The sequence below is a fragment of the Lissotriton helveticus genome, chromosome 10 (assembly GCF_964261635.1).
Source record: "Lissotriton helveticus chromosome 10, aLisHel1.1, whole genome shotgun sequence".
NCBI classification, from domain to species: Eukaryota; Metazoa; Chordata; class Amphibia; order Caudata; family Salamandridae; genus Lissotriton; species Lissotriton helveticus.
This window is the reverse complement of record NC_136071.1, coordinates 82,863,959-82,881,987: the sequence shown is the minus strand read 5'-3', so window position 1 is coordinate 82,881,987 and position 18,029 is coordinate 82,863,959. Positions and strand designations below refer to the sequence as shown.

The following is an 18,029-nucleotide window of genomic DNA, read 5'->3' as shown; positions in this document are numbered from 1 at the left end:
AGTACTGGCACTTCCCAGGTCTAAGCAGGTACTCTAAGAGCTAGTGGCAGATTTACAAGCTCCTTGCGCCACTTTTGCGTCACTTTTGAGAAAAAAGACGCAAACGTGGCACAAGAAGCTTGTAAATAAGTACCTGCACTTTTGTATTTTCATTTAAAGCACTTGCCAGCGCCTTCCGATAGAGCTTGCTTAGGCCTCTCTGGGTCTGTGGTGCTAGAGAAGGCCACCAGTCCTGGGGTCAGGGGATAGCCCAGGGAACTCTTACCGCAGATTGGGCCTCTCATCCGCTAGGGTGCTGGAGAAGCCCCTGAAGATCGGAGACGGGGGTCAGGGGGTCGCTACAGCGGGGTCAGGCCTTTTACCGTACATGGTGCGGGGGAAGGCCCTGCTGACTCCGGCTAAAGCACACACTGACTGCCCGAGTGGCTGTAATCGGACCTGCAGCCCCGCACGCCTGGGCCCCCCTGGGTAACCGAGATGCCTCCACCGAGCGGGGCTGGAGCGGGCTGCGCCTCCCGCTGTCCGTGGTGCTGCAACCCAGCCTCGAGCACCGAGGGGCGCCCCCGGGAGCTGGGGCTAAACATTGAAACAACAGGTTTAGGGTCCTATGTGTCCATGATACTCCGAAAGTATCGATCTGTTTTTGTCCTGGCGCCCCGATTCCACAGACTGCTATGTAAAGCGCTCTGATGCCCGATTTGGGTCAAGTCGCGCTATATAAAACTCTGTTAAAAAAAATATTTTTTACATTTTTTACAGTTTTATATAGCGCGAACTTGACCCGAATCGGGTATCAGAGCGCTTTACATAGCACAGTTGCACTACTTGCCTCTGACGTTGATTTCCATCTATTTAGGGGCTGCCACGGGCCCTAATGCAAGCAAAAAAATAAGTAACCCGCCAATCATCCCAATATTTGTTAGCTATATTTGGGGTACAGTCGACCCATGCCATCCCCGGACCCTGGTGCACCTACAGCGCTGTTGATAGCGGGGTCCTCTTACCACCACAAACTCGGGGCACGAGTATAACTTCCCCCCACGAACACTCGTCCTTTCTTTCTTTCTTTCTTCTCACAGGGTTAAAGGTCGTGCTGGATATTGACCAGGAAGATTATATCCCCTACTTACAGGCTACGGCCGCTGCGCGGCTGGTGGTGCACGACCAGCGGAACTACCCCTTCCCCAAGGACATGGGCCTCTACGCCATGGCGGGGGCGGAGACCTCCATCTCGGTGGTGGTGGTACGTGAGCGCGCGCTGGGGAGTGAGCGAGGGAGCGCGCGCGCGCACCAGTCTCTATCTGATGGGAGCGGGGCCAGGGCCCCCAGGGGAGGTGGGAACAGGGCCAAGCCGAGACAGAGCACGTCCCAGAGCCATTCAGAGATCGTTGATAAAATCACTGTAATGACTCCAGTTTGCTACAAGTGTTTTCAGTTAAGAAGAGAACGAAAACAGGTTTTTTTTGCATTTCAAGGACACGCAGTCCTGAAGAGCGGCAGCAGAACAGGTGTATCTGCCAAGAGCCGGAAGCATCTTAGAAAGGCCAAGAAATGTCAGACATTCGCCCGCGAGGGCCCAGCCTTGTGCCAGACTGCTACCGAGGACATGCGGCCTGGGGCGAGACCTCACCACCGCTGCCCGGGTGCGAGGGGAGCGCCCACGCGCCGAGGCGCTTTACTAGCCCGAGGCGTGAGTGGCGCATCCAGCCCAGGACTTTTCTATGCATTCTGGGATTTGTAGGCTAGATTTTATAACCGACTCAATGGAACTACAAGTCTTAGAATGTAAATAAAAACATGGTCTGGTTGTGCCACTCACACTTGAGACCACTGCTCTCAGTTGGGTTACCTGGATGACTGCTGTGGGAGGGGTGGTGAGAGAGTTGGGTGCCAGGGGTGGTAGTTTGTTATTATAAGCAACTAATACCTGCCTCCCAAGCTATTAAATTCAATTCAAAAATTCTTTATTTCGGCCTTTATGGCCATAAAAGCACATTTAAAAAGTATTACAGCATAATTTGCACACATGATTCTTACAAAGGTAAAGTGCGCGTGCATTGCAACATTAAGAGAAGGAAGAGTTCTAAATATAACAAGCATTTACAATGCAATAGTCTCGGCATCATTAAAGGTAGAGCTATTGGCATTGCTCATGACATTTCTTTTTTTTTTCTTTAAATCATAAATAAATGGCATTGTCATTTACATTGCCAATACACAGCACTCTGCACTCAACAGCACACACCACTCTGCACCAGCACTCACTACTCTGCACTCACTACTCTGCACTCTGCACTCACTACTCTGGACTCTGCACTCACTACTCTGGACTCTGCACTCACTACTCTGCACTCTGCACTCACTACTCTGCACTCACTACTCTGCACTCTGCACTCACTACTCTGCACTCTGCACTCACTACTCTGCACTCTGCACTCACTACTCTGCACTCACTACTCTGCACTCACTACTCTGCACTCTGCACTCACTACTCTGCACTCACTACTCTGCACTCACTACTCTGCACTCACTACTCTGCACTCACTACTCTGCACTCTGCACTCACTACTCTGCACTCACTACTCTGCACTCACTACTCTGCACTCACTACTCTGCACTCACTACTCTGCACTCACTACTCTGCACTCTGCACTCACTACTCTGCACTCTGCACTCACTACTCTACACTCACTACTCTGCACTCACTACTCTGCACTCACTACTCTGCACTCACTACTCTGCACTCTGCACTCACTACTCTGCACTCTGCACTCACTACTCTGCACTCACTACTCTGCACTCACTACTCTGCACTCACTACTATGCACTCACTACTATGCACTCACTACTCTGCACTCTGCACTCACTACTCTGCACTCTGCACTCACTACTCTGCACTCACTACTCTGCACTCACTACTCTGCACTCACTACTCTATACACTTACTACTCTACACACTCACTACTCTACGCACTCACTACTCTACGCACTCACTACTCTATGCAAGAGGCTCTGGTTTTCTGTGACGTGGGTGAAATGTATACATTGATTAAAAAAATATACATACATGCCAACATTTCGAAACACCCAAAAACGCGATTTGCGAAAAAATTGGAAGAAAATTAAATTATCAATTTTCTTGCACTTTAAGTTTAAGTGGGAGATGGGTAATATATCGATATTTTGGCTTTTAACAATATTGCGGGTAACACGATAATAGAGAATAAACGCACGAATAATGTAAACATGAATTTATGAGAACGGAAAAAAACTCCTGAACTTAAAAATGCTGCATATTTATCTCTACAGTTGGAAACATACACGGACAGCGGGGCACCTTCATCCGATGGTATAGTCTCACGACAAGCTTGTGTATTCAGTTACGGCTGAGAATGACATCTCAAAACAGTTGCGCCGTTTTCGTAGCACATTTGCCACGAAACTTGCGTAAGTGAAAGGGATACTACGTTGGGAGAGAACACTACTAAATAAAAGAGAAGAAACTTAAATTGAATAAAGCACAACCATCATCGCTCCCATTTCTAAATTTGCTGGAGGGGGCGGGAAAAAGACACGGACAGCGGGAGGAGGGCGGGAAACATACACGGACAGCGGGGCAGAAGGCAAGACAAGAACAAGAAAAACACGAGTGCAATCAGGGGGAAGATGGCAAGAGGACAGCGAGGAACGGCTCACCTTCACTGCGAAGGAAACAAAATAGCGGCCTCAAGCTTCCGAAATTTTTCGGATTGGGGGGCGTGTTTTGCTGTTTTGAGTGACAGACAACGTCACTGTCTAAAGAACAGCAAAACTTACGCCCCCAAATCCGAAAAAGACAGAACCTATTCAGAGAGACGGCTCTCTCCTCTAATGGCTGTCCTCCATTTAGGAAGCCAGCCAATGGGAGAGAGCCAAAAACAGAGGCGGGACAAATAGTCCACTCTAAGAAACATAAAATCTCGGACTTCCGGTTCTGTCTTCGGCAGACCGGATATTACCTCGACCTAAAAAGGAGCTAGTTCAGAGTTAATACTTTTAAAACATTTAAAAAGATAGTTAAAAAAAGCGTTAATACATTTTGTTTGTGTTTAAAGACTAGAATGATCCAATAGACCCAGCTTTTAAAATAGATGACCATACACACCGTATAGAAAATAAGTAAGGAGTACCTAAGTACACTATGGGCAGACTGGTATCATATTTTAGGATACTATTCTTATAACGTTTGGGGCCTGGAATAGTCTGAAATGCCACACTTGTAGGGTGTGATGGTTAGTAGCTTTGTTAGTATAGTCAGTGGCAGCTTGGCAAGGGCAATGGGTGGTGCAAGCTGCAGTGGTCTCCTGAAGAGGGCCCTGCACTCATTTTTTTTCTAACAAATTAGGATCTTGTATAGAGAATCTACTTTAAACACAAACATCTTAATGTTCCTATACTTCAGTTCAGTCTATGTAGCAAAGAATCATTACTGAGTAGAATCATTTCGACTGAAAAAGTATAAACTATAAATGCTGAGTTTCTAAAGCATAAAAAGCAGTCTGTTGAGATGAGGCCAAGCGTCACAGCAGATGTATGAACCTCTGGAATACCTCATGTGGGTCACGCCGCATCCTTTCGGTTATGTTTGTCTTCACTGTGCTTCTCCGCACCCCCACATTCAGCCCTTTGAGCATAACTGGACAGGGAGCCCTGTTGTTTCAAACAGAGATGGGGCACCAGATTACTTTAGCGGGACCCTCATCTGACATTCCTGCATAGTTGCCAATACTTGAACAAAATTTCCTGGGCCACTTAGCAGCACTGCTATCAATTACTTACTTGAAAATGTACCACACCCACTGCCCCAAATCTCCGCCCAACCCACATATTTAGCATAATGTAACTCCGCCTACTTATTAATAGTTTAGATTATAGGGTCTACTCAATAAAGAGAGAATTGCAGGGATTTGAGATGGGAAGTTCAAACTTAAGGCCAAAGTACCCGAGTTGGAAAAATTCTCCCATTTAGCTGCGTTGGAGAATTTTTCCAACTTGGCTACTTTAGCCTAAAGTTTGATAGTCCCATCGCAATTCCCTGCAATTCTCTCCGAAGTGCAATTGCCAGGACTGTCCAGGGATAGTCAATTACCCAGGACAGTCTCCAACTTGCTGGGACAGTTCCGGCTAAAATGGGACAGTTGGCAGCTATGCGCCTGTCACTTGCTCCCTGTGGTTACTCAAGTGTCACATCTCTCCTCATTTCACAGGATCAGACAGAGCACATGGGATACCCCTACAGTGAATGCACGGAAAACGGCTCTGACGTCCCAGTGGCCAATCTTTACGGAAACTACAACAGCTCCTACTCTATACAGGTAGGTCCGGAAGGAGTGTGGGCTCCAAGTCTGTGCAAATATGTTGGTGAGGGTCACACATGTCAAAACTATGCAGGTGCGTTGGGTGTATTTTTGTCAGAAATTTTGAGTTTAGAAATATCATCCTAAAAAAATACTGTGGCATAGATATTGGGAACTTAAATAAGTATATATTTACTATTTTTAACAGATCATCCAGATATCTTGAAGATGTAGATATTGTCAAGGTACATGTAGGTGGAGTTAAGTATAGTGATCACTAAGGTGTGTCAGGGTATAATTAGGGGAGGTATGTTTTCAGCTGTGCTATGTTGCACTGTGGGTGTTAGGTAGGAGTTTAATCCGTTCTTACAATGAAGCTGACTTGGTGTCTCTATTGGATACGGAGTGTGTACTGTATGGAAGCATCTATGAACTGCAGGTTCATGAGTTATTTCTGCAGGGTGGCTTTCATGACACCCAATATGAAAGAGATGCTAGCCATCCAGAAGACCTGTAATGCATGAGGAGGTCAAGGGGCAGCCAACTCCCTACTTCATGACATCATCACGGAGCCAGATGATTGAAAAAAGGAAGTAATCTATACACATGCTTTTCCTCTTGAAGCCTGATCTCTGTGAGCTTCACAGGTGCCCCTTATTTCATACGGCCATTCGAAAACATGAGTAATGAAGGCAGAGAATTAGGCCTGGGCGGTAAATTCCGTTCCGCTCGCGTAATTTGCAGAATTGGGTAATTTTGAGTTCCGCAGAGAACGCAGAATTGCCCAAAATTCTGCATGCCGTGGCTTCGTGGAATTTTTTGCTTGTTCGTGTTCTCAAAATGCGTGTTCGCAAGATATTCCCCCCTGAGCACCCAAACAGCATTCGCAAACAGGGAAAAAGCATAGTGAACAAGCAATTCCGTGAGTTCGCGGAATTTCTGCGTGCTCGCAGAGATTTTTTGCCGTTTTGCAGAGCTTTGCGTAGCGCGACTAAGCAATTTCCGCCCACCCCTACAGAGCATCACAAGAGAGGAAGGGGTCTCCTGGAAGAAGGGCATTTTTAAGAAAGGGTCCCTTCCTGGGAAGATAAGCAAGCATTTAGCTGGAGCCGGGATTTGCAGATGAGGCCCACCGGAACTTATTTTGGGTACCAGCACTTATTTTTCCTCATCAGCCATTGACCCAGAGCAAAAGAGAGAAAAACAGGGAAGGAGAAAAGAAGGAGGAAAAGAAACACAGAAAACAGTTACAAAAGAGGAAAGCAGGGATGAAAAAGAACCTAGAGGAATAAAATAACAGAGTAGGACGTGTCTGGTGGTAAATTCAAGAGGCACGAGGTGGAATCAAGAGTATCAAAAGGTGATGAAAGTAACCTTAATTTCCGGAAAAGACATTCCATATCACTGGGGCAGTTGATGGCCTGTCACGCTACACATAATCTGGACACCTGAGCAGAAGGAGAGACTGAGCCAGACCCACCAGAACATACGAGTCCTGATTGAAATTGCCCCACAACGAGATGTTTTCTTGGCAAAAGATTGACGAATACTCAGAAGTCCAACTGGCTGCTGCGCATGCCTTCACATCATATCCATGAAATTCTTCAAAAGCATGAAGCCATTTTGCTCCTGCTCGCAACGTTAAATCCTGAATCAGTCCATCAAAGAGAGAGTGTATCCATTCACGCTCAACCACACCTTCAGTAGACCTCTTCTTAACACGTTTGAATAGGGTGGGGGTGGGAAGGCAGAAGTAATTCACTGCAGCTGCCCCGCCTTTTTGTTTAATGACTTTCCTCCTCAGCGTTCCATTTGTGTTTTTTTACCTGGTGTGGTACCTCCAGACAACCTACAGATGCCATCGCTACTTGTTTAGCAGGAGTCCTAAAGCGAACCCTCACGTTTACCAGATTTTATGTTGCAGCCATTTTAGGATGAAGTCTACAGATGTGCTCTATGAAAAAGCATACCTTCCTATACTAGAATCCTCCTTTACACCCCCAGTGTGTGCTACTAAATGAATGGTGGTGTTGCATGCTTGAGAGATGTCTGGGAGTAGCATGTGCCCTACTACCAGAGTGCCAGCCCTGTGAGCATGGCCCCATTCCCCCAGGTGCCTCTGCAACATAATGACTTATGTTAAAGATGTTGGCTGGAGGCTGGAACACGCATCCTGTAGCCCAAGCCACCATGCCTCAGTTTGCCTAGGAGAAGAAAGAGTTCCCATTGGAGCATGGTCAAGGCTGATAGTTCCCATTGGAGCATGGTCAAGGCTGATATTTCCCATTGGAGCATGGTCAAGGCTGATAGTTCCCATTGGAGCATGGTCAAGGCTGATATTTCCCATTGGAGCATGGTCAAGGCTGATAGTTCCCATTGGAGCATGGTCAAGGCTGATAGTTCCCATTGGAGCATGGTCAAGGCTGATTTGCATATGGCTGGCATCAAACTGCATTCAACCCATCACGCTTTGTATCTATAAGATGAGAAACAGCAACCAGGATCACTTCACTGAGCAATAATGAAACCAAGCTATTTCCTGATTGGCACAAGGCCTGTGTTAGCACTGGGTCTCTTCCACCAGGACTTTGAAAAACAACCCAATTGAGAACTTGCCTGGACCTGAAGAGTACGTCCTGGGTGATGGACGAATATGCCCCGGCGCTCGGCTAGAATCAAGCTGGAGAGTGCGGCCCATGACATGATTAAGTTCCTGCCTAGAGTCTGTCTCAGGACCTGGAGCCCCAGTGGGAGGAGAACATCAGCCAATCAAGGAGCAGCCTGCATGCCCCAATAGACTGCTGCCCGAGGGAGGCCTAGATATGGTGCAGAAGACCACACGGACAACAAAAGTGGAGGTGAGCAGCCGGAGTAGAGCTTTAGTCACCATACACCGCTGTTCGAAATGAGACCTTATGCCCAGCGATCACAGCGACCCCCCCCGCGCCATTGTGAATCATTACACAAGAAGCCCCTCTAGACCAATGAAATGATGCCAGGAGATGCAGCTTTCCCTTCTTCACATTCTTAATCTAGGCCAGGGTTGGTGTTGCATTGATGTGAAAATATGGGTATCCCTGCTCCTTAGAGAACCCAAATTCAACCCAAAGTAAGCCCCAGACCAGCGGGGACCCCCGTGAAAGAACCGTTGTACTGCAACAGACGGAACCTGAGAACATGCCTTTTTAACTGTATCCGCAGTCCTAGACTCAATAGTTCTGAGACATAAATTATCAAAGAGCACCAAAAAGATCAACCATGAAGGAACAGTTCCAAATTCTAGGCCCATAACAATTACTTGTGCCCCAATTCATTACCCAAAGGGGGAGAGGAATTTACTAACATTTTGCAAGGGCGCTCAACTGATGTTAAGCGATTCAACTCCTTGCATCAATTTATTTTCAATTAAAATTGCAATTGTGTGGCCCTCACTACCACCGACACAATCTTTAATAGAATTAAGTCATGGTAGCTGCTGCACTCAGCCATTTCAAAGCTAGACTTCTGTTTTGCACTATCTTTAGCCCAACCTCATCTGTAGGCTAAAGGGAGGGGGTCAGTCTCTGGTGGAACAAGGAAACTTAGAGTCTGTAAACCTTTTTTTTATATCGGGAAGAGTTTGCAAACTAGTTTACAACTTAGCACCGAGTTGTGCAATTTTAGATTCTGATTGAACCTGAGCTTGGCCAAGCATATCGAATGCAGTTGTGTAGTATTTGGAAACTGGGGATGCGTAGGAGGTACAAGTGTTACCTAGGAAAAATGCAAGGGGTGCATGGTTGGCCACAGGGGCCTATGTAGGCAGTGTTGATGGGTTAGGATTTCTATGACATGAGGCTGCTATCTGGATCGAAGGACCATGTCTGGTTAGTTTGTGAAGCGTCTGAAATTCATGCAATGCCCAGAGAGCAGAGATGGTTGTGATCCGCAGGGGCTGTCAGTGTGGGTGAAGAGACCTCTCGGTGAGAATAGTTGACTGCTTGAGCCAGTGGTCCACTGAGGGGGTGGGGGGGCGGGGGGGGTGTATCGTGTGGAGAGGGAAGTATTCATCGGAAGGATGAAATGTCCGAACGATCACCAGGCCTCCTGAGCAACTTATCTTTGTTGTTATTCAGATGTTCTGCAAGTTCTTATCCTAAGGCCCTTTGTTGTAAAGTTCTCGGTAACTCTTCTTAGTCTAACAGTGTTATATCGAATTTAGAATTACATCAATAAAATAATAAAAATTAAAAGGAGACTTTGAGGCCGTGACCTGGCATTGACCGTCACCTCTGCAGGAGAGAGCAGCGCTTACCAGAGGCGGTCATGGATATCGGCCTCATTGGTCTAAAGAGGTAGACGTCACTGTTCCACTAGCGCAAAGTGGTGGAATAGATGGATGGTGGTTTCCCTCTGTGAAGGGGTGCGAGATGGTGCACTAAGGGTTCCAGAGCTGCCCCTGCCTTGTTGCTTGCCAACAATGAACTTAACTGGGTAGTTCAAGAGGCAAATTGGAAAAAAAACAACCTCCCCTTGGAGCCAGGAATGGGATACAGAAGGTCTGTTCTGCACGGTGTACGCTTAGCCAGATCCAAAAAGGAATTGAACTGATTATTTAATCACATGCTGGAAGTGGAGGGCGACACATAAAGAACATATGGGCAAAACATACTGGACAATCTTGAGGCCCCTTGATGGATTCTTCTGTGTGTTTGTAAGGTGTTGGTATGGTAAGTTACTTATCGTGAGCCTCCACCTGGTCTGAAGTTGAACCTTGGTGCAGTGGTGTAGACAAAAAGGGGCTAAAGCTGGACGCTATATCTGAACTGCAAAAGCAGAAAGCCATCGTGGTGCTGGCCTTTCCCTCCCTCCCTCCTTCCCCTTCCCTTCCCTTCTTCCCTCCCCTTCTTCACTTCCCTTCTTCCCTTCCCTTCTTCCCTTCCCTCCCAGTAGTTTTGTAAATGCTCTTCTAGGTGCCCTCAAGATTCGTGGTCAATAGATACTACCCGAATTGATGCCGAAGGGAGTAATCTCCCAGATACGATAATTTTATTATTCTCTCTGAACAATTCTGACCTGTGGAAACAGATTGAGTGATTGAACGTATTGACGAAGGATGTAGATCGTTGCATATGAAGAATATTTGAATTTGATTTTATACTGTTATATGAGAAATAGGTGACACCTGGAATGTGGTTATTGTGTCTTTGAAAATGAAATTCCCTTTATGCCCTGAAGAAGTCATTGGGTGATTGTTTCCCGTGACAAAACACGTGTTGGCATTGGTTTTTGCTTTGTTGGCTACATTCTGTATGAACTCAATGAAATTATGAAGATTGAAAATGTGTTGGAGACCTTTTGATATGTGAAGAGAAAAGAAAACAAGAAAATAAAAGGAATCGATTTAATGAACTTTGAAAAAGAAAGAATATGATTTGGTTCTTCTTTTCTCTCAGAATGTACTAGTAATTGCTGAATTGTGCTCGGGGACAATATATATTTTTTCTTCCCTCCCAGTAGTTTTGTAAATGCTCTTCTAGGTGCCCTCAAGATTAGTGGTCAATAGATACTACACATTAACCCCCAGGGTTACACTGTTCTCAACATTTTGAAAAGGGCACCAAGACCAGCAGACATTTGCAACTTTATTCCCAAGTACTCTTCACGATGTTAATGTCCTAGTTTGGGTAGTCCCAATTTATTGGGGTAGCAAGAGGGCTCCGACGACAACTGGTTGGATCCAAAGTTTAGCGACTTGTTCTATGAAAAGTGACCTGTATGCTGGCACTATCCCGCCTTCTTCCAAGCCTAAGGACATATGGGGCCCTTTCCGAGCCTTCCTTACACTACAGCAGCAAGATCCCCCCCACGCAACGGGAACAGGGTATTGTACCGACAGGGGTAGGTTAAAGGGATGCACTGCGTTTGTAAACGTACCTTGACATGTTCTACCTACGTATAATAAATGGGCCTGTAGCTGATTTTTGTATATATAGATGGATGGGAGAATTGGGAGAGATCCCTTGGACCGATCGATACAATGCAGGACACTTGACGGGGTTTTAGTATGTACCAACTGTGATTTTGTTACCACTTGATTGTTCTACCGTGCCTTAATTACCTTGTCAGGATAACTATGTTCAGAATGTACCCTAGGTATAATGCAATTGAACTCTGTGCTCTGCTTTACTTTTCGCAAAATGCTAAATAAAGTTAAAAAAAAAATGTCCTAGTTTAGGTATAAATGTACCAATTGCCAATAATCCCTACCGCCCCCTGCCCCAAACTAAACTCCTGTCTGAAACCTCCACTAAAAACAAAAAGACTTTTGACAAAGCTTGCTGCCTGCTGTCTCAACCATCCCTCCGTCCATGCTGGTTACACTGGGTCAAGGGTAAAAAAAGTTGGCCTCAGGTATTCATGGGACGTGCAAGACTTCATACAGTATCTGGGGTGTGTTACATGTGTGAAGCATGTGAGTCAACGAGAAAAACAGTTGTTTTCTCTTTCAAAGCAAAAACAGGTTGTTCCTGAGAAGAATAGAGCAAGATAAACCAGCTGAAGCCGGCGCCTGCCAGAATGACAGCATGGTGCCCAGGGCTTGAACTCTCAAGCTAAACTTGACAAACCAGGACATTCCCAGTGCTTCTGTGGGACTCCACACAGGGGCGGACGGGTAGCTGTGGCAGCCGGCTTCCCCCATCTGGGGTGGTCAGGTAGCTGGGGCACCCAGCTTCCCCCACCTTGGGTGGTCGGTTACGGTTAGCTGGGGCACCAGGCTTTCCTCATGTAGGGGCGGATGAGTAGCTGGGGCAGCCAGCTTCCCCCACCTGGGGCGGTCGGGTAGCTGGGGCGCCCGGCTTCCCCTACCTGGGGCGGTCGGGTAGCTGGGGCGCCCGGCTTCCCCCACCTGGGGCGGTCGGTAAGCTGGGGCACCCGGCTTTCCTCATGTAGGGGCGGATAGGTAGCTGGGGCAACCAGCATTCCCCACACAGGGGCGGACGGGTGGGCTGGGGCAGCCCGCTTTCCTCATGTAGGGGCGGATGAATAGCTGGGGCATCCGGCTTCCCCCATCCGGGGCAGTTGGGTAGATAAGGCATCCGGCTTCCCCCACACAGGAGCGGCAGTTGGCTGGGGCAGGTGGCTTCCTCCATGTGGGGCAGATGGGTAGGTGGGGCAGCCTGTGCCCCCCCAACCATGGAGGTCGGGGTAGCTACGGCACCCAGCTACCCCCATGCAGGGGCAGACGGTGGCTGGGGTAGCCGGCTTCCCTCATGTAGGGGCAGATGGGTAGCTGGGGCAGCCAGCTTTCCTTACGCAGGGGCGGACAGATAGCGGGGACAGCCGGCTTCTCCCACCCGGTGTGGTCCGGTAGCTAGGGCACCCGGCTTACCCCAGGCAGGGGCGGGTGGGTGGCTGGGGGACTGGGGGGCTGGGGCAGGCGGCTTCCCCGAGGCTGGGGCGGAAGGGTGGCTGGGGCAGACGGCCCCCCCACCGCAAAGGCCGAGTAAATTTAAAGGCCTGCACTTGCAAAAGCCATGTGCATCGCTGCTTGCACAAAGCAGAATAACAGGCAAGTTGTCTATTTAAATATTACTTCTCCGAGAGCAGGGAGGAATCAATTGACTGCTGCCTGCTTCAAATGATATAATGAGTGGTATTCCAATTGTAAGCAATGGCCAGTGTTACAGGCGTAACGCGGTGACCGTGCATACCATGCACAAGACGCATGGCCCAGTTGCTTCTAAGCGCACAACGGCCTTTTATTTATTAACTAGCAGCCCGCCCCGACCTTGTCTGGGAGCAATCAGGCTTCCCCGACCCCTGCCCGCCCCGAAATAGCAGCCCGTCCTGAAATGAGTGTTCAGGACCCCCCGCCCCCCGCCATGAGTGTTCAGGGCCCCCGCCCGCCCCGTACCCCGCCTGCCCTGACACCCGCCTGCCCCGACATTGTCCGTGGGTCCCCCGAAGCCTTACCTCAGCCGCCTCTCCTCCTCCGTGCTCCTCAGTTCACCACGCTCCTCAGTTCACCGCTCAGCCGCTCCTCGCCGCTCATCCTCCCCGTCTGTCCGCCGCTCCTCACCGCCTGTCCGCCGCTCGTCACCGCTCCTCCCCGCTTGTCCACCGTTACTTCCCGCGCCATGTCCGCCGCTCCTCCTCGCGCTCCTGGACGCCGCTCCTCCCCGCGCTCCTGACGTCAGCACGCAGGCCGCGGCCTGCGCTTCTTCCACGGGACTACTTTTTTTTCGCAATTTTTTTTAAATAACGTATATTTTTTAACTTTATATAGCCTATGTCCATCTGCACACCCTGACAATTACAACGATGTATTGGGTGTGTGGATTGGCGCTGTGGTTCCCGAGTTTACCCGCCTCAAAGGTTCAAAGTTCTTCCTTTATAATAGTAGTATAGATGTATTTCTTGTATAGCTTTTTAAAGTGCTTTTTTAGCTTCTAAAGTTTTCTTGTCATACTGGCTCAATGCAACTGAGAGTCAGCAAGCATGAAGGGTTTTGATGTGTATACATTTCCAGTTTCCAAGGGCAAGGGTCTTGTATAGGGCCCTATACTCCTGAGAAGAGAGAGGGTGGTCCCCGGCACATCTCACAGTTAAGGAAAGCCACCACTGAAGATGCTCATTTTCAGACTTTCTTTTGAAAGTGGATTTCTCAGGTCTGGGCTCTCTGAATTCCAGAGGTGTGCACCTAGATTTCTGGCAATTAAGCCTCCTTGATAATTCTAGGTGAATCTGTTTTTTAACAGCTGGATCTGCTTTGCTTCATTTTAGACTGCTGCTGGGTGTTTAGGGAGAAGTTAGGTTTTGTAGGTATTTTGCATTTATTCTCTCCCATGTTCTGAAGATTGTGCAGAACAGTAGAGGGACACTGGGCGCCAGTGGGGTCATTTTCGAGGGGCGAAGATGTAATAGGATTTCTCTGCAGAATGTGGTGTGGTTCACACTGGTTGGACTACTGAATCTCAATGTCAACAATATCATGGTGCAAAAGTGTCGAGGGACAAAATATTGATAGGATAAGTGCATATAGGGAAGAACTTATTTACGATTCCTCACGCCACATTTACGTAATTTGAAGATATATGTGCCACATAGGTATTTATATGTGGAGTTAGGTATAGAAAATCTAGACTTACTTACTTGTCGATATTTTATTTTCGACATTCTGTCCTCCATATTGTGTCCCATCGATACTGTGCTTTCGATACTCATGGGTCCCACCATCTGCACTCAGTCTTTCCTACACCTGCCATACAGACTGTCACCTATGCTATCCATGTACTATTATCTACCTCCTTTGTACTGAATGGCGAATACCGAATGTATGTATACTACCTCAACCATCTAAGGTTAAATAATTGTATATTGTAAAGCGCTCCGATACCCTCGTGGGTCAGGTTTGTGCTATATAAACTTTATACATAAATAAATAAAATAAATACATCTGCACTCAGTCTTTCCTACACCTGCCATACAGACTGTGTGAGTTAGAAGAGAAAAAAAGCTGCTCTTCCGACTTATGTGCAGTGTGTGCCCTTGAATTGCTTGTGTAACCTGGGAAAGGTTGATAGAACAATGAGCAACAAAAAAAAGTTGTTCTTTTTTTTTTTTTCAAGAAAATAAACGAGGCTTGCTTCTGATAAGAGCAAAGCGAGATGGAACCAGATGCAGCCAGCGACTGCCAGATTGACAGGCATGCCGCCTGTGCCTTGAACTTAGCAGGCAGCACTTGAGGAACCAGTGCGCTGACAGTGATGGACTGTCGAAGGGAGGGTCAGAGCATTCTTGGAACTACCGTGCAGGCGTCACTCGGATAGGGGCAGAGGCGCAGCCTCCGTTCCCTGTAGAAGAAACCATAACACTTCAGGCCTGTGTGTACCTCCGCATTAAAAGAGTCCAGAATGGTATTATGTCCATGAGGTTATGTGTTCAATCATATCTTGTGAAGATAGATTCTTTGTGATCTAGTTTACATGAAAACAATAATTCCTGCCCCCTAACAACACATTTAAGGACTGTATTACACAATTCCTTACAGCTAACACATGCACAAAAATGTGAGTGCTATGCAATTCAATACGTAATCGTGTTCTTATTGTTTAATAGAGACGTATGTTGGGGTTAGAAATTGTGGTAACTAGTAAAATGTGTACATTGAATCTTAAAATTAGCTAATTGATCATATTATAGTGCCTCTTTCAGTCACATAACTCAACGAATTAACGATGATTGTAGAATCAAAAAACTCATTACATCTCCCTCCTGGTGTTGGTGATTCTTTACATCTCCCTCCTGGTGTTGGTGATTCATTACTTCTCCCTCCTGGTATTGGTGACTCGTTACATCTCCCTCATGGTATTGGTGACTCGTTACATCTCCCTCATGGTATTGGTGACTCTTTACATCTCCATCCTGGGATTGGTGATTCTTTACATCTCCCTTATGGTATTGGTGATTCTTACATCTCCCTCCTGGTGTTGGTGATTCTTTACATCTCCCTCCTGGTATTGGTGATTCTTTACATCTCTCTCCTGGTATTGGTGATTCTTTACATCTTCCTCCTGGTGTTGGTGATTCATTACTTCTCCCTCCTGGTATTGGTGACTTGTTACATCTCCCTCCTGGTATTGGTGACTCTTTACATCTCCCTCCTGGTATTGGTGATTCTTTCATCTCCCTCATGGTATTGGTGATTCTTTACATCTCCCTTCTGGTATTGGAGATTCATTACATCTCCCTCCTGGTACTAGTGATTTTTTACATCTCCCTCCTGGTATGGGTGATTATATGGACTGTTCCTGTGGAGATCATTATTTCTAGAGGGCTCATTAAAAGTTATCGTATTGTTGGTGTTTCGGTCTCTTCAGGTAAAAAAAATAGCACGGCCTTCTTCAAGGCATACACACTATTGTGCGTGTATGCCAATGTAAAAACTGCAGGGCTTTGCCAGAAGCAATTTTTATTACTTTTTAGGTTTCGCACTGCGAAGCGATCGCGAAGCGATCGTCGCTGAGAAACTCTATTGTAATCGTTTCTGTTTTTTAAGGAGTCAAGGGAGACAGGAGACAAGTGATGTGCACGCGCGCGTAAATGGATCAGGTCACGCGCGCTTCCTGTCTCCCATGGCTCCTTGGAAGCAGGCACGCACACACACACACACAGAGTCCCCCGCCGCCGCGCATACACACAGTCACACACACACACACACATAGAGAACCCCCCAACCCCGCCGCCGCCGCGCATACACACACGCACGCACACACACACATAGAGAACCCCCCCCGCCGCCGGGCACACACACACACACACACACATAGAGAAACCCCCCCACACAGCCGCGCATGCACACACACACACACATACATACAGAACCCCCCGGCGCTTACACACACACACACATCCCCTACCTCGGCTCGGCGTGTCTTCTCATCACAGCTTGCGCATGGACAGCCAACGTGCACGCGGACGGCGACGGCGTCTCCTGCGCTAGAACCGTGGTTTCGGTTTCGCGGCCAATGGAAAGTTCTTGTATTTTTTCCATCTCACACCTCACCCAATATCTTTTCGTGCTCCCGGACACCTGCATTGTGTTTTCTCTGGTCAGCCGGTGGTATGTTTTCATTGTGCTTGTCCTGCGTTGTTGTAACTTGCTCAACGAGAGAGAAAAGGCAACTTTGATCACTGCCGAAAGAGTGATGTCAAGGTGTTTTAAAGTGTTTTAGTGTCTAGGCAAGGTACTTTTATTTAAATGTTCGTTTTTGCCGCATACCACTCCTTTGTGCGCATGCAAAGCTTTTGGCGCTCCTCTTTCAGATTAATATTCTGTTAAACCCCATTAAGATGCTAAAATAGCCGGAGGACTGCTAGCCATTGTAAATGAGACGTTGGTGATATAATCGCACTGTAAATATTAACATAAAAATGTTTTGAACCAGTGAGCTGCCCCCTTGAATGCTCCCCCGTCCAGCGCTTTGAGTAGATCTAAGTGTGGTGTTAAACACTGCACAAACCATCTGTTAATTTGATTTAGGAGAACGTTTCGAGCCCTACTCTGTCACAGTTAGCGTTAAATGTTCTGTTTTATAAATTGTGCTATATCCCGATATGTCGGTGCCTCAGAATCCTGGTGTGAATGGGTGAGCGCCATGTCCGGCTCAGGAGAGATCTTTACTAGCCCCTGAAGAATCTAAGGCTCTTGAGAAATGGTCACTTTTTTGACAGTACACAGGTCAGTGTTTTTTAAATGCCAGTGGGCTGGATCCGTGTCAGACGCACATCAGAACGAAGTGGTATGCGAATAGACTGCTACCTTTGAAAGACCAGTAGGCCTGCCACTGTGTCGCCTGCCCGCTTTCTTAAAAGACCTCTACCAAGGGTGGGCACATACAGGGTTCACACACCACAGCTCATATGAAATTGTGCACAGATGCAATGAAGGAGCGACTCTATTTCCAACATTTTTTATGCTTGTGTAAGACGAAGAAGGAAAACGATCTTTGCACCATGGCGAAACACAGAACAATAAAATTTTCACTATTTTTGATAGCATATGTACAAAAACAGCTAGGGAAAATAACCCCCTGACAGCGGCCGGAATTCTGCGCCTGTGCGGCACATTCCGATTGCGGGGGTGGCCATGACGGCTCCCGGCCGTCATCAGCACACGCCCACTGTAACTGATGACGACCGGGAGCCGTC

The 18,029-nt window shown here is 47.4% G+C and overlaps 1 protein-coding gene across 1 annotated transcript in view; it reads left to right on the top strand.

Moving 5' to 3' along the window:
- The window catches only part of SCNN1B (sodium channel epithelial 1 subunit beta), a 231,133-nt gene that overhangs the window by 130,280 nt on the left and 82,824 nt on the right, over window positions 1-18,029 (top strand). The window contains exons 6-7 of the mRNA XM_078664792.1: window positions 1,080-1,243; window positions 5,247-5,354. Of these exons, the coding sequence (XP_078520918.1) occupies window positions 1,080-1,243; window positions 5,247-5,354 (272 nt within the window). The remainder of the gene's footprint in view (window positions 1-1,079; window positions 1,244-5,246; window positions 5,355-18,029) is intronic.